Raw genomic sequence first — 17,300 nt, forward strand, 5'->3', positions numbered from 1 at the left:
ATTCATCACATCATGAATCAAATTCAATACGTGTCATGTAAAATACGAACCCGAAATTCGTCTCATTACTACTATTGTTAAGGTTACTTAGTAGGTAAATAATGGCTGGATTTTACTAGACAAAGAGCTAGCATATTGCAGATATCTTTTGCAAATGTTTGGAAACTGGATTTTCCAGACAGGCTTTGATTTCTTTTATTTTTTTCCTTTAAAAGGGTGACCAGTTTGTGGCGAAAACTCAAAATCACGATAATTCATCATTTTAGAAATCGAAAAAACTTGGGAAAGTATTTCAGTTTCGAGAGACAGCCTTTGATGGAAAGTTGCTTTTATCTTTGGGAGGGCATCAATCGACGTCTCAAGTTCCTCTTCTTTATTCCTTTTTTTCTTTCCACTTGTTTATCCATTTAGATTTTCTTTCCATAATTTTCTAAAGTTGTTGGGACTGTAAAGTTCTCTGTGATTCCTCAGCCAAGTCAGAACTTCACTGCTGCCAACCTGGGCCACCGGTGTTCCTTAATTTCATTGCTAATTAAAAATAATCAAACTTTGAATAAAAATAAAATAAATAAACATGTAGGAATTAAGAAAATAACAATCTACTTGTTTGGTTTGATTTTCTGGCCAGTGAATTCCAAAGCTCTCAAAGGACTTTATGCTGCAGCTAAGAAATACATTAATTTATTTATCTTATGTTGGATTAAGTACATTTTCTGCCATCAAACTTTTAGGGTCTGGTTTTAATTTTCTCACTTTACACTCTAATCTTTTAATATTTAACCAATTTTACTTTATACCTTATCTTAGGTTAATCGTCTAGTTAACCGTTATTATTAAGAGAAATGATTTAAAGAAGCGGGGAGGAGAACCATCACGGGATAACCTAGTGGTTGAGAACAAATTTCAGACCTGTATTCCACGTGGGACGTCTTGGGTTCGATTCTTAACGTTGGTGAATCGCATGATGGTGGCCAGGGAAGACTGAAATGCCTTTGTGAGTTTTTAAGGCCTTGAAAAGATGGACTGATGTGGCGAAGTCACCAACCGATCATTTTTTAAAAGAAAAGGTAGAAAAAGGGAGTTTCTTAAGGTATAATGTGATAGTAAGAGAATAACCTGCAAAGTCACTCACAACAGAATGAGTCTCGTGTAACGTATTGTCACGTTAGGACTTAACGATTAATAAGACAACATCCCTTAAGACAAAAAATAATTCTTAATCATGAGTTGGACTTAAGACACCATCTGTCCCTACTTAACAGCTGTTAGGCCACAAGTTACGCAATATAAGTAATTTTAACAATCATAATAAGATTATTATATAACAATTCCGTTAAAATTGTGGGCCCCGTCATCAAATTATCTCCTTTCCAGTTTCCAGCACACAAATGAAAGCAACCCTGAGAGAGAAGATGGGTAGGGGCAAATGCAAGACAGAGAGATCAGGCATTCTCCAATCCTATTGGTTGTTGAAATGGTGGTTCCTAGCCCTTGCTTTTTCACTTTTTCATTTTTCAATCCATTTTCCCATCAACCAAACAGGGCATAAGATTCTCCCAACAAAAGGAAAATTACAAAGAATTTACACACAAAATAACATGAACTATGAAACACAATGATAAATGATTTCCGCACACTATGTTTTTTCTTGTGCGCACTTCTTGCGCTTGTTTCTGTTTGTTAATTCTTCTTTGAGTATTCAATTTAATAGCCGAAAATAAACAGAAATGTGCAGAGAGAGAAAATGCGTCTTGGAAATCACTTCCCGAACAGAATACCAGTAATAATATTTATCAAATGGTAAGTTTTTACCCCTCCAACACTCATGCTACCGTGCTACATAATCTGAAAAATTGGTCTTATAGAATTGTTGCAATTAGTACTAGAATTTACATCAAAGTGGAATTCTCCAAAAGAATGAGTTGCTGAATCAATCTGCCAATCATGTTGAAAAGAAGAAACTGTTATTTTCCTCCAGGGGCTAAAGATCCACTCAAACTGGAACTGCTCTGTATATACAGTTAATTCTGTTGATTAAAGCTCTACTTTCATCTGAGCTGAAGCCCCTGAGCCTGCAGATAACACAAAATGATGGATTAAACGTTGAAACATTCGATCCCGACGATCTGACGATTGCAGGTTATCTTATAAAAGTTTACTTAATTACCATGAAAACTCTCCTGCTGAATCTGGCCAAAACCCATCTGCACCACGCTTTGGAGGTCATCCTCGAACAATGTTGGCATCTGGAATATGAATTTTTTTGAGTAAGCCTTGAGAAAACGAAAGCGAAGTAAAACTATTTCATAAAGATTTACTGAGCCAAGTTTTTTCGGTTAATTACTTGAGATGCTGCTTCACCAAATCTGTCAAAAGCAGGCAATTGCATGCCGTGACTTTGACGCAGTGCGGAGTTTAGAGGGTTTGCTGGAAATTGTGTGTCTGTCGCACTAGAGATGCCGCTGCTATGTAAAGGCGGCAGTTGCTGGGGCTGGTATCCGAAAGGGAATGAAGGCACAGAAGAATCTAACTGGTAAAGCGCATTTTGTAAAGATCCACGAGACTGAATGATCTGAAATTTGCGTTGGAATATATAAAGTTAAAGTTGGTAACTACTGGCAAATGCATCAGGATTCGGGATCAATTCCATGTAGCAAAATAGTTGAAAAATCGGTAACTTACATCCTTTGACAGAAGAGCCTCCATGTTCAACTCCATCCTCGGATTCACAGTTGACAACTTCATAGAAAGAAACTGAACCAACAAAAATTCAACCAACACAATTTAGCAACAAAACTAAGTGTTGCGATCGCAAAGTAGGAAAGGTTGAACACTGAGACGATCTGAATTTACCTCAACCTGGCACTGCAACGACTGCACGTAGTTTATAATTTCATCTAGCATCACTGCTTTCCCGGTCACCTGACATTTTTTTTCATTCATTGTTCAATTTAGTACTAATTCTCATTGTTTTCGACATCAGTTTCAGAACGAGTAATTAAATCACTTAATTAAACTCAAATATGAATAATTTAGGTACCTTGTTGCAACCAGGAACAAGATCTTGAAGAAACTTCATCCTTTCGCTAATTTTCTCTCTTCGAACCTGACCAGGTAACGATGATAAACAGGATTTAGCAACAAAAACTTTAATCCAAAACCAAATTCCAAAACAAAAAAAAAAAACACAAATCCACAGAACAGAGCATTGAATTTAAACATACCCTTTCTGCAAGACTATGGCTATCAGTGGCTTGACCCCTTCTGGCTCTGACATGGATGTAGTCCTTTGGAGCCTCAGGAGTCTCTGAATTGGCCTTTGTCTTTGCCTTTGAAGTTTCCTTTTCTTTCCCAGAAGCTTCATCATTTTTGCTTTTCTTGGCATTTGGTTCTTCTTTTTCTGCCACAACCTGCAGAAAAGTAGGTTCACTCATTATTTTTACAGTTTTACAAACAAACAATTCTCTACAGAAATTGGAAAAAAAAAAAAAAAAAGGGCAAAAAATTGGACAATTGGTGACAGAATTTAAAGTAATTACCTTGGCATCTTTGACAGGGTGAGATGAAGAGGAATCTTTGGCTTTTCCTCTTGCAGCAGATTTTCTTTTCCTTGAATTGGTAACTATTTCAGCTTTCATACTCAAATCCCCACCTGGGATCTGCTGAGAAACTGATGATCCCTCCCTGGAATCACCCAACTCACCATTTTCCGGCGTGGAGGCCCTCGAAAACCGGCTGATGAACTTCTTATCAGGAGCTGAATTCCCATCAAGGGGAGAGCTTTTGTTGGTTTCTTGAACAGCAAGTTGAGATCCAGCAGCAACTTTCAGTGATTGGTTGCTGGAAACTCTCGAAAGCTTGCCAGAGTCAATCCTTGCCATTGATCTGTAGGCCAATTCAGCTTCATTCAAGTTGAATTGGCCACCAAAATTGCCACCACCACCACCACCGAAGCAGGAAAATCTTGCAGCCCTCTCAACAAATCCAGGGTCTGCCTGAAATTGAGCCAAATTTTCAATTGGCAGACTGCCTCTCTGTGAAGAGTTCAATGGGGTGCTATAACATGAAGTGTTAGTACTACTGTTGTTGTAGTTGCTAGAAATGTATGAGTGTGGAGATATTTCTCCTGAATTGGAAATGCTTCCTAATCTTCCAATTAGTTCTCTAATCATATCTCCTCCCTCGCCGCCGTTCCCCGCGGCGGCGATGGGGGAAGAGACAATGGAGCTCAAGGCAGACTCAAAAGGATCGGTCTGATCCAAGGAATTGTCCCAATTGGCATTAAAAAAGGAATTGGGAAGTTGCTGGGGAGCACAATTGAGCTCATTGGACTGCATTTCCATGGAAAAACCTGAAGGGTTCCAAGTGGGTTTGGCTAGGCTGTCCTTTTCCATGGAATCAAAGAGGGTTATGGAGCTGAATCCAAGAAAAAAGTGAAGATCCAGGTGAGAAAGTAGGGAGTGGGAAAGAAAACCCAGAAATTTCTTGGGAAAATATTCAAGTGGGTGGCTTTGTTTGAGTACAAATAAGGAAGGAGAGAGGTTGGAACTGTGGTTGCTGCTATCAGAAGGACAGGGAATGAGAGCTTAAAATGTGGAGGAAAAAGGAAAAGGAGAGCTTAAAAGAAGGTGGGGAGTGAAAAGAGAGCCAACAGAGGAAGAGAGCGAGAGAGAGAGAAGGGGTGGGGGGGAGGGGGAGATGAGGAAAGTGGAGATGAAGCAAGGCACATAAAAGAAAGGAAATTTCTGTTTGACCTTTCAAACATTTAGTAAAACAATGAGATATTTATAATCATTTTATTTATCATTTTTCTAGTCCATACGTATGTGATGAAAATATGCTAATGTTGAGACGGGAATTGACAGTTTTTTACAAGTTTGCGGAAGAGGGAGTGAGCATGAGGAATCGGCCAATTATAATGTATTTATAATATTTATACGATGTATTTATAGTTACAACCGTGTATCAGTCGGTGGACCGTTGAATGGGTGGGAATGCAATGACATCAAGACCTCACTCAAGTCTCAACGAAAGAGAAAGGTCTCAATCTTTTTTTTTTTTTTTTGGATCTAAACAGTTTGATAATTTTTTATTTTTTTTAATCTAAACAGTTTGATAATTTATTTTCAAAGTTGTGATCCATAAGTCAAGACCTTTCGAAATCATATTTTACACTTTACTTGTTAAAATGTCAATAAAGCTTTGCAACCGACATACATCATTAAGAATTTAAGGAAATCTCATTTATCAAGTGCAAAACTAAAAGTATATGGTAGAATAACATTGTAGAAGTGTATTTTGATAGACAATGTTGTTAGACTGTTAATCTAACTATTGATCATAATAGTATTTTTTTTTTTCCAAAAATTTAGTCTTAATTAGTGGCGGAGCAACTAAGGAAACAAAATGGTTCTTGGCCCATTCTGCCTTTTTTTTTGCTAGTATAACAGTGATGATGTTACATATAAGTCTAATACCTTAAAATTCAAGTGTGTTCTCAATCCAAAATTTGTTCCGTTCCAGGCCAGACCTCTTTTCTCTCCATCCCTCTTATTGTGGTGCAGTCTTTACTTCCCCTTCTTATTATTTCAACTTTTCTTTGGCTTTAAGTTATATTTTTAAAAAAAAATTCTTGCTTTTTTTACCTCATGTTTGAGTTTATGGGATTATACAATGTTTTCAGTTCCATCTATTGAGTTTAGGTATTTCAATTTTTATGTAAATCACTCCAATCTCTCATGAGTTCAAATTACCTATATATATGTGTGTGTGTGAGAGAGAGATCCCCTATACAAGAAATTTATGTCTCTAATCTTAATAGAAGTTGTAATTCGAATACGCCAACGTTTTACACAATATTTTATAATATAAACACATACTTACTAAACAAATCACTGTCACTCTGTCACTGTTTGTTGGTGTTAATCATCAATGATTAATGCACCTAGGATTTGTTTAATCTTTCTCATGGATTCATAGTTAAAGACTAAGCTATGTAATTAGTGGAATATTAATTCATTATAATTTAACTGATCTTTCACTTTTTAACCTTCATTTGCCAAAGTGGTGGGACCTCTTTGGGTTTGTGTTGTGCATGTGGATTCGTAGTGGGTAATGTGGACAAAACCTTTGCACAGATCTACTTGTCCAAAAGTTATTGAACAAACAATCTGAACTACTTAAATTGAATTTGACGATTTCTATTGATTTATTTTGCTGGCCTATCTCATATAAATCATGGGTTCCGATCTCTCACAAATCAAGAACTCAAATTTCCTAATTCTTAAGCTTCTAACATTAAGGTCCAGAAATGATCTAAATTCGGGTGATATGTGGAGATCAAGACAAATATTAATAAACTTTTTAACTTAATTTTTTTCTGGGTGGAATATTTTTTCAAATCCAGTTTTAACGACTTGTGTGTGGTCCACATTTAAGGAATTTATTCTCCCCCAACCCCTTTTCATTCTGTTCAGAATTATTTCTATCCAACTTGAGTTAAAATCAAGGGTGCTGGATGGAGTGGGCCAGACAAGATACAGCCCACCAACTCCTTATACGGCCCAACAAACTAACAGATCAGTACTGTACAAAAGATCAGATTTTTTTTCCATTTTTTTATATTAAGAGGATGATGACCACTTGCATTACGACGATGTGAGAAATCTTAAGTTCGATCGGCATGAAAAGCGAGCTTAATATTAAATTATTATTAGCCCACCGTATAACTTAGAGAAACGCTCCATATCCATCATCGTTGTATCTCTTCACTAATAAACTTTTTAGGTCTGCATAGCCCACCTCTAGCATTACAGATATTGCCCCAACTTACCACTTATTGCTAGATGTTCCTTTTTATCACAAGAGGCTTTAGTGACAGTAAAGATGGGATTCCCATATATAAGTTGTATATTATTTTGTTATTTGTCCGATGTGTATAATTTATGTGGCACCACTATATTGGATTTGTGAGCCCCACATATGTACCACATCTAATAAAATAATTGACGAAACATAAACAGAAGAATCAAATTGATATGCGGATGTGAATGTTAGTGACAATATTGTGCGATTTTGAAAGTGAAATATTTGCGATATAATTTTTTTTTTTAAATAACTGAATGACAAACAAAGCATTTTTGCCATTTTTTGCAAGATTGTAAGGGAATTTACAAAACACTACTCGAAAAATTAAGGTATTATATAGTTCAAATTTTATTAAAATATAATAAACTTTAGTTTGAAAAAAAACATTATAAGTTTTATGTTATAGTTGCCTAGTGTTCACAAGATTTAAATTTGAAGTCTTCCCTACAAAGTAACTTATGGGTAACCCTTTCGTTTTCATTTTTTAGTTTTTATTTTATTGAAAATTGAAAACTCATTTAGTATTTACTTTCAATTTTTTAGCTGTCTTCACTCAAATGTAGTTGTCTCTATTGTGCCCGAGGAGATGTCAAATTTAACTCATCTCAATGCGAGAGGACGATATAATTTGTAATGAGTTCGTTACCTAATTATGACTTACCAATTATTGCGATGTAGCTTTGTTATGAAACATCAAGATTAAACATTACACTATCATATCTAAGGGACTTGACTAAAAAAAAACAATCAAACTAAGACATATCGTACCATACATGATGCAACATAATTAAACCGTTTAGATCCTCATTTTATGAATTTATATATGGATCTCAACTAATGTTTCCAAAAGTAAAAACTATGAAAAGAAAATCTGTGTAATCCGCGCAAATTTTTAATATTGAATAATAGTTAATCATTGATAAGGGTGTTTTAAAAACTCAGGTTGCTTCATTTTTTAAAACTCAGGTTGCTTCATTTTTTATTTTTTATTTTTTATTTTATCAACAAGTTGCTTCATATTTAAAGTTTCACTCAGTTCACAAATCATTAAAAAAAATAAAGTTTGATTAAACCACACATAACCATATGTATAATTAAAGATGCTAAAATTAGTCAACCGACGGATCTTTGCACCCAATCCCAAAACGATACTCTTATTATTCTTTTGTCAAAAAAAAAAAAAAAAAAAAAAAAAAACCTACTCTTTGCTCAACTTGTCGTGGTAAAAAAGCATGCATGCAAGTATACATACGTAAATGAATTAATAAAGTCAGGATTTAGTTGATTGAATTGATAATGTCGTTTTCTTTCTTAAATTAAGGCTTAGGTTCGAATTTCGTTACTATCAAATCTTTTTAGTTAGTAATTTGTAAAAACTAAAAGAGAGACTAAAATCTCTCTATAAGTTCTCAAATAAACTTATAGTATGTCATTGCTCTCGAATGGATAGTCTCCCTTCCCCTAAAATTTTATTTACCAATAAAAGAAAGTCAAGGTTTAATCAACTTACTATAGAAATTAATATTACAACTGTTATATCTCACACACACACACACACACATATGTATATATATATATATATATATATATATAGACTTGATAGGCATCTACCAATTCTTGTGAACATATCAAAAGTTTATGCCTGCATAAGTCGGCAACTACTATTATTTGTAGAGACTTATCGAGAGTGGATGTAGGATACTGTACAGTAATGTTGAAGGTGGCCAAGACTTTTCAACTAAAGTATTTCATCAAGCACATGATGCGCACAATATAGTTGCACCCAAGAAGCAAAAAGGAAAGACAAATATGATAGAAGAAATAGAAGAAGTAGGAGAAAGATGTAATTTAGTTTGCCTTAGTTGTTTATAGGAGTCAAATACACTACGCAAACAAATATATATATGAAGTTTTTAAAGTTGTTAGAATTAATTAAGGACAATCAATGACATTATGCTGGCTCCGCCTTTGTATATATGCCGCCCACCCTATAGGATATATACCTACTGTATCGGACCTTGAAGCTACATCCCGGCCGCCCACCATTCCATCAGTCGACTATCCTCTCTCTCTCTCTCTCTCTTAAGTCTCTCTGTGGGTGTAAACACCAAACCGTGTGTTGTGTCCAAATTTTCAAAACTTGATATGAAAAAATAAGAAAGATGCCTCTGCAGTGTGTCGGCGAATATAAATTCATGCAATGCAGAGCCTTCTCTTTGATATAACGTGACCTTCAATCATTGATGCACACATTCATATGCACCTCCCTCCTCCATAATATACAGTTTTATATTCTCAGAGAAACGTGTGTCGGTTTCTGATTGGCTCCTGGGGCACGATGGTGCAAGTTCATTAGACTATATAATTTGTTAAATTATTTTATCCCTTAATTAAATAACAAGTAATATATAAGTTAACAGTTAGCTAGCAGTTGTTTTAGCTTTTGTGCTTTATTTACGTCGTTTTACAAAGATACAAGTAACTGAGTCTTCCAATCCAATCAAGCTTTGAAGGAATCAACACACACACACACACACACACAAACTTATACTGCAAGGGAGGAGGGGTGGTTAGGTTAAAGTTAGGGTTAGGGTTTGATCGATAATTAAGCTTAGCACTTTGATTATAATATGAGTAATGATAGGGAAATTAAATTTGTAGACAAAATTTTGAAAATTAAAGGACATGAAAGTTTATGATTTATTTATTACTTATATGTTGATAAATGTATGTACTTATTCTTATTAGTGATACATCATTTAGTTTGCAAATTTAGTATTCCTAGCATTACCATTATAATATCGGTTGCCTCGTAAACTTTTTATTTATTTATTAAGTTTGAAGCAGTTTGTGTTTTTACATTATTTTTATGACAATTTAGTTTGTTTTTTCAATTCGTTGGTAGGTTTGCTTTTCTTGGAAGAGGGGTCAATATTCGTTTTCAAGGAAGCTAGCTAGTTGATGATCTATTGTCGGCCGAAAAAGAAAAATGCAAAGGAAATTTTCCTAAGACTTTTTATAGATTTTTTGATACCTTACAGAAAGTTTATGGAGAATTTCACTTTTAATAAAGTCCTCTTAGAACTTCTCTAACAAAAATTAAGTACTCAGTATTGAGAATGAATCATACGTTGATGAGAAGAGCGATCTTACCTAGGCTTATAAGTAAGTTGGGCTACTCCTATATTGTCAATTGCTTTTATGGTGGAACCCCAACTTTCTTCATGGTACAATAGCAGGTTGTCCAACGTGTGAAGCCAAATGGCCACACTCGCTCCACGTCATCCCGTTGTGTTATCCACGTGTTAGGCTTGAAAATTCGTCACATGTGAAAGAGTTTGTTGAAGATGATTCTCACATTAATAAGAGGATGGACTTTACATTGGCTATAAATTAAGTTGGCTACTCCTTATATTGCCAAGCATTGCCAAATTATTTTGAGAGTCAAGTAGGTTATTGAAATTTCAAGTTCTCCCTTGTTGAGTGGGACAATTTTTGGGTTAAGGAATGGAAGCCTACGTTACGGGTTTAACAAAGAGCCTAGCCCACAGCATAGCTACAGTCAGAATTGGGCCTTGCCCAGTTGATCAAAAGAGTGGCAATTCAGCTTCTGAAGGCCCAAATTTTATTTTTTACTTTGATAGGAATTCTATTTCCTTTTTGTCGAAAATTAATATAACGTAGTAGAATAATATAATTGTTTTATTTTTTATTTTTTTTACAAATGATATTATCTACTCTAGAGGAATGAGGAGTAGAGAGTTTAAATTTAGAAGAGTGTTAAAATTTTAGAGTCTATTTGGTACTCTACTTGAATCCAACTTTTTTAACTCAAACACTTTTTAAGTTTAAGACTTTAAAAACTTGTTTGGTAAGACTATTTCAAAATACTGAATTCAAATACTTTTTTTTTATCTCTTCTATCACAACAAAAAATTTAGGATAAAGTACAAAAAACTACCTCAACTACTGGTGTCACGACACTTTCATACCTTATCTTTTAAAATTGATAATGTCATACCTCATCTTACGAATTTGTGTTAATGTTATATCTTCCGTTAACTTGGCATGAATTTCTCAATTAAATGATGACGTTACTTGATCCGGGACCCATTTTCTATTAAAAAATTATTAAAATATTATTAAAAACTAAAAAAATCATTTTATAATTTTTAAATATTAAAAAAAAGTTAAAAAAAAACCTCACTTCGTCCCTTCCCCAACTCTCTCTCTTCTCCACATCTTCATCTTCCTGCTTGATCTTCAACCAAAAAAAAAAAAAACAACACATCAACCCCCCCCCCCACCCGAAGTCTCTTTCCCCCTTCTCTCTCTGCTTCCCCATCTTCATCTTCCTGCTTAATCTTCAACCAAAAAAATAAAAAATAAAAATAAATATTTGAAAACCCATCAACCCCCCCCACCCGAAGTCCCTTCCCCCCTCTCTCTCTTCTCCCCCATCCTCATCTTCCTGCTTAATCTTCAACCAAAAAATAAATAAAATTTTGAAAACCCCCCACCCGAAGTCCCTTCCCCCCCCCCCTCTCTCTCTCTTCTCCTCTATCTTCATATTCCTGCTTAATATTCAAACAAACAAAAAAATTGAAAACCCATCAACCCCCCCCACCCGAAGAAGAAGAAGACCCCCCCATCTTTATCTTCCTGCTTAATCTTCAACAAAAAAAAAACAAAAAAAGATTTGAAAACCCATCAACCCCTCCCCACCCGAAGAAGAAGAAGAAGACCCCCCCAACAAACCCAACCCTCTGCAAGCCAGAAAGAAGGAGGAAGAAGGAAGAAATAAATAAACAAATAAATAAAACCCAAACCAAACCCAGTTCCTCCCCCCCAAAACCCAACCCCAAATCCACCATTACCACCCCATCACGAAGGTTTCCCGATTCCACCTCAAAGGGATCTAGGTTTTTCCTGGGTTTTTTTTTTTTTTTTGGGTTGCAGGTAGTGGGTGCGGGTTTAGGGAAGATGGGAGGAGGGAAGAAAGGAAGGGGGTCGGGGAAATTCGCGAGTTGGGGGAAGATAAATTGACTTTTTTTTCTTTTCTTCTTCTTCTCTTTCTGGGTTGCAGGAAGGGCGCTGGAAGGGGAAATAAGATGAAGATGGGGGTGAAGAGAGAGAAGGGGGGTGGGGAAAGGGGACGGGAGGGTTTTTTTATTTATTTTATTTATTTATTTTTACTTTTCTTTATTATTTTAATATTTAAAAATTATTAAATGATTTTTTTTAGTTTTTAATAATTTTTTAATAGAAAATGGGTCCCGGATCAAGCCACATCAGCATTTAATTGAGAAATTCACGTCAAGTTAACGGAAGGTATAACATTGACACAAATTCGTAAGATGAGGTATGACATTGTCAATTTTAAAAGATGAGGTATGAAAGTGTCGTAACACCAATAGTTGAGGTAGTTTTTTGTACTTTACCCAAAAATTTAAGGACATCAACGTAATTTTAGAAAACAAAGTTTTGCTGTTTTTTGTTTAAGCTTCATCTAAAGATGATTTTATCATCTCTAATTAAGAAAAAAAAAACTCTCTCCCTCTCTCCCTACTCTCATGTTCTATGTCACTATTTTCCGCTCTCCTTCAAATTTTAAATACAAAAGTAAAAAATTTCACACACGTTGTATGTGTGTGGGGCATATACTAGTATTGATGAACAAAACCCAAAATAACTAAAAAAAACCAAAAAAAGAAGAAACGAGGACATTGAATACATAGTATACGTTGTAACTGCTGCTTTGCTAGCTCAAAAAACTAGGTTCAATGAATGTAGCCAAGATATAGTGATATACATCAACTAACGTTACTTATCTGAGTAAATTGTGTCACTCAAATAGTTGGTGTAGTTGTCATGTATCAGTCAGTGACACCCTTTAAGGCACACTAATTCTTGCATTCCTGAAAACTGACAATTCCAGCTATAAGACCTTCCTTCCTCTTTTAAAACGCAAGTCTTGCCCTCACACGACTACACAACGCAGAGAAACAGAGAGTGAGAGCTTTTGATAAGGAAAATAGTTTGAATTGAGGATCGTTACTGGTTCATATTATCATTTGAAAAGATGTTTCCAAGAAGAACATGGTCGCAATTGTTGTTGCTGAAGTTAAATCCGACCAAAAGTAGTATAAATAACGAGCATATGGTTCGCGAGAAGCTGATTCTTTTTTTGTTCCATTTGTTCTTCAAGAACCAACTTTTCTCGCGAACCGCTTGTCTCAACTAATCTCCCTCCGTCTCCATGTCGGGTAAGCTATCCTTTGCCTTGTGTCTGTCTAGTAGCTTTTTCATATTACATATTAATTTTTGGGCTTTCTCAAAGGAATTTTTTTTTTTGGAAATAAGATATATTCATAAAAAGGGGTGTGAGGAATAAATTGACATCGATGTCTTTTTCAAACTTTGATTAAGGAGTTTTGGTGTCATCATAAATATTATATTTATTCAATTTATAGGTCATTATTTTATTTTTCAAACCAAAGTGCTAAATATTGAATTCAAAAATTTATTATTTCTTATTTCTTTTAGTTAATTAACATTATAAAATATTTTCGCAGGTTTTGGCCCAACCACGGCAGCATGATTTACAATTATGTTGGAGATACATGGATTAATATTCTGTTGTTTAAAGGTGATCGGGTCAAATCCTACGTGAGTGATTCATGCACATCTTTACAATATATACCACCATATCATGATAATTCATTCAATTAATTTCTTGTTGGTTTAACATTTTTGCAAGTTGGTCAAGCTAGAAGGGGTATTGTGTGACAAATAATACATCTAACAATGCACAATCTTGTCGGTTTGCGCGCCCAAATTTACCTTATCATCCTTTGCAAGATTTTGGGATTGAATTGTTCGTTGTACCGCGAGTTATAAAATATCTTAATCAAACAACATAGAACACCTCGGTCAACCTTGGCTTTATAGATGTAAGACTTAGTAAAAATAGTCTAGATGGTGTCTAAGATGAAGAGGATTATCAAACAACGGAGTATGATAACATCAACATTGGTACGGCAGCGACTCGAGCCAACAATTAAGGTCACATCAATGTTGTTATCATTCACCGTTGTTTAATGATCTTTCTCAACTTGAGTCCTTGCCACACCAATGTTGTTGTTTTCATGCTCCGTTGTTTGATGATCCTCTTCATTTTGGACACCATCTAGATTATTTGTATTATGTCTTTCATTCATAAATGCCAACGTTGACCGCGATGTTCTCTGTTGTTTGATTAAGATACTCTATAACTCGCGGTACAACGAATTCAACCCTAAAATCCTGCAAAGGATCATAAGGTAATCTTGGGTGCAATTGGACGAGATTGTGCAATGTTGGATGCATTATTTGTCACATAACATCCCTTCTAGCTCGAAGAACTTGCAAAAATGTTAAACCAACAAGAAATTGATTGAATGAATTAACATGATGTGGTGGTACCTATGAATAGTCTTAGATTCAAATATCATGGATATATATTCGGTACCAATTTATTAACTTATTTTTAAGTGTAAAAATATTATTGTATATCCACAATGTAATATGAATGGATAGTTTCTTTTTGAGCTTAAAGGACACTAAGTTATACACATGTCAAAATCACAAATTTCTTGGGTTTTGAAGGCTTGTAAAGATATTACTCTAAATTGTAGTCCAAATTTTCTAGGTGTATATATGGATCGAGTTCTGATTAGATCAGCCTAGATCGAGAAGAAACTATATAAAAATCTTGAATGCTAATGTAAATAGTTATGAAAATGCCAAATTATTAGAGAGACGGACTAAAGATTCATTTTTAACAACACCAATATTATCCTTAAATTGTTAATTACCACCTGCACAGTTTGACAGGTGTGGGGTTTTATAAAAAAGACCTCGATATTAATTGGATGAGATTAAGATATTTAAACTCTTCTTTTCTCAGAGATATGGTCTATGTGAGATATTTTCATACGTCCCCTCACGTGGGACCAAATTAATGGGTCACACGTGGAAGATCCATATATACATCGGCAATCACGTGGAGCCATGGGAACTCATCTTACATGCGGGGCCAAGGGAACCCACACATCATGTGGGAGTAGGTGCCCGCTCTCTGACTCTGATATCATGTCAAATTATTAGAGAGATGGGCCAAAGATCCACTTTCAACAACATCGATATTGTCCCTAACTTGTTAATTACTACCTACATAGTTCGACATGTGTGAGGTTTTATTACAAAAAACCTTGGTATCAATTGGAGTGAAGGTTAAGATATTAAAATTTTTATGTTTTCAGAGATAAGATCAATATGAGATATTTCCACATAAAATACAACCTAGATATGCTCATGTAAACCCGTTGATGAGCCCCATATCTCACTTGCACGTGAATTATGTTCTAACAGACTTCATATACACACATGCAACCCTAATACATACAAATTAACCACGTACTAACCTTTTTTTTTTTGGAAGAAAGGCAAAAGTTTTATTGCCAACAAAACTTTACAAAACAGAGGCCAAAACAAATATACAAAGGCAACACGGGCCAAAGAAGCCAGTGGGATGTCCACTAGCGACAGTGCCAATGAAGGCAGACCAAGAAAGGAAGGTGGTGAGAACACCCGAGCCGGCGTGAACACCGAAACTCTACACACCCTCTCGATATACCGCAACAAATCGCGGTTAAAAGTAGTTGCAAGCCGGATTTGGAATAATATTGATGAATGACGAAGCCAAGTTAGAAAGAACGAAGGAGTGAAGATGGAGGGATAACAGGAAATAGAGAAAAGAAAAGAGTGGTTCTGAGGACATTGGCGAGTAGGATTTACGGTTTGTGGGTTGGAAAGATTATTCTGGAGGGAAAGGCTAGCAAGGGGAAAACTGTAGCAGGAGGAAAGGAAGAGAACACCAAAAAGGAGAAAGTGAAGGCTGCCACCGACCATAACCATAGCTAGGGCCGGCGACTGAACGGAAAACCTTAATTTGAAAACCCTCACACAAGCGGTGAGAACAGCTCTCAGAAAGAGATAAACCCTCACACAAGCGGTGAGAAAAATAGCCAGTAGCTTAAACAATCCCACGTACTAACCTTTTTAGAGTGCTTGCACTTCTGCATTTTTGGGCCTTGCAAATTTAAGATGCACAACATCTTCATCCACTTGATCCTGCCGTGCAGTGCAGCATCACTTGCTGGAGCATTTTCTTGTTCAAAACTCATAAGACTTTCGAGCTTTAACAGTTCAGACTTGGCTATAGCACGCGATGAGTTGTTATTTGCACCTTTGATACGATTCTTTGTGCTGTATGAGATAACTCGCTGTATTGAACCATGGAGGATGAGGTTGGATTACTCAAATTTGCTTCCCCATATGCATCAAAATCAACATCTCGTCGTCGAGCATCAGTGCTCCCTCTCTTCAAATAATATTCAGGTGGTAAACTCGACAAGTCTAACCCCCTGAAATTCAAATTTTCTGCAAGTATAAGTTACCAACTGCGTAGAAGGGTTATATGTAAGTGACCTCACTGTCCGATCCCCTGAATTCTCATATATATATATATATATATATACACTCCGTGTTACTCCATCGTCACCTTCTAGTTCCAACCTTAAATCTACAAGCTTCTGAAACTCCGAAAACACATGTTTCAAGTTGTTTGCAGCATTTTGAAATATATTCCACAAGCAAAGCCGATGGTGAGAATCAGTTAATACTTGACTAATTGCAGCAGCAATCGCAGGGCCTTCATCTGTTGAAGTGGTTTCCGGCTTTTTTCCTCCCATATATAGCTCGTAAAAATACATTGAAAAAAAACCCAAACGTATAATATTACTATGTTCTTCGGTGTCGCTACAACATTTCAAGACGAATTATTTTTTTATTTTTTTGTCAAAAGATGAATTAATTTCACTCTCGTGATTTTCCATATGGTGGCAAGCAGCATAATTCAGAAGAGAGAATTTTATTTATTTTCCTTAAAAAAACAAAATTAATTATAGATAAAGTAATTACAGAAGCCACAATACTACGATTCATATTGCTGAGATGCATATCACCATCCAATACCTACAACTCACTATTGGTATATGAAGAGCAATACAACAAGTGATATATATAGCCCCTTATGCAAATGGATTCCCATTTTTTTTTCCAAAACATAGGGATAGATGTGGGGCTCACTCTACATCGAACTTTAACTATCCAAACCATCTATTTTGTAAGTCTTGATTTATAGATCATCCTTGCAAAAATTCAATTCATTCCAAACTCATTTGCCTATTTAATTATCAAGATAAAATTTCATTGTTTCTTATATAACAAGTATTTGTTAATTTCTTTGAACTCAATTAGATGTCTTAAACATTTATGATTTGGCTAATATTTTGTAAGGATGATCTATGATGTGCAACTTGAAAAATAGA

At 35.3% G+C, this 17,300-nt stretch overlaps 1 protein-coding gene and 1 long non-coding RNA gene across 2 annotated transcripts; one reads left to right on the forward strand and one right to left on the reverse strand.

Moving 5' to 3' along the window:
* Positions 1 to 1,762: 1,762 nt before the first annotated feature.
* LOC103400618 (transcription factor bHLH77) lies at positions 1,763 to 4,859 on the reverse strand. The gene is made up of 8 exons (XM_008339269.4): positions 3,540 to 4,859; positions 3,225 to 3,410; positions 3,041 to 3,106; positions 2,854 to 2,922; positions 2,683 to 2,754; positions 2,345 to 2,572; positions 2,168 to 2,246; positions 1,763 to 2,072 (listed from the first exon to the last, which is right to left on the reverse strand). Exons 1-8 carry the CDS (start codon positions 4,392 to 4,394, stop codon positions 2,035 to 2,037), a joined length of 1,593 nt encoding a protein of 530 aa, XP_008337491.1. The 5' UTR covers positions 4,395 to 4,859; the 3' UTR covers positions 1,763 to 2,034.
* Positions 4,860 to 12,886: 8,027 nt separating this feature from the next.
* Positions 12,887 to 13,698, forward strand: LOC139195119 (uncharacterized). Its single transcript, XR_011579758.1, has 2 exons — positions 12,887 to 13,133; positions 13,443 to 13,698. It is a non-coding gene; the product is annotated as an uncharacterized lncRNA (long non-coding RNA).
* Positions 13,699 to 17,300: the final 3,602 nt, after the last annotated feature.

This window comes from Malus domestica, chromosome 04 (genome assembly GCF_042453785.1).
Source record: "Malus domestica chromosome 04, GDT2T_hap1".
NCBI classification, from domain to species: domain Eukaryota; kingdom Viridiplantae; phylum Streptophyta; class Magnoliopsida; order Rosales; family Rosaceae; genus Malus; species Malus domestica.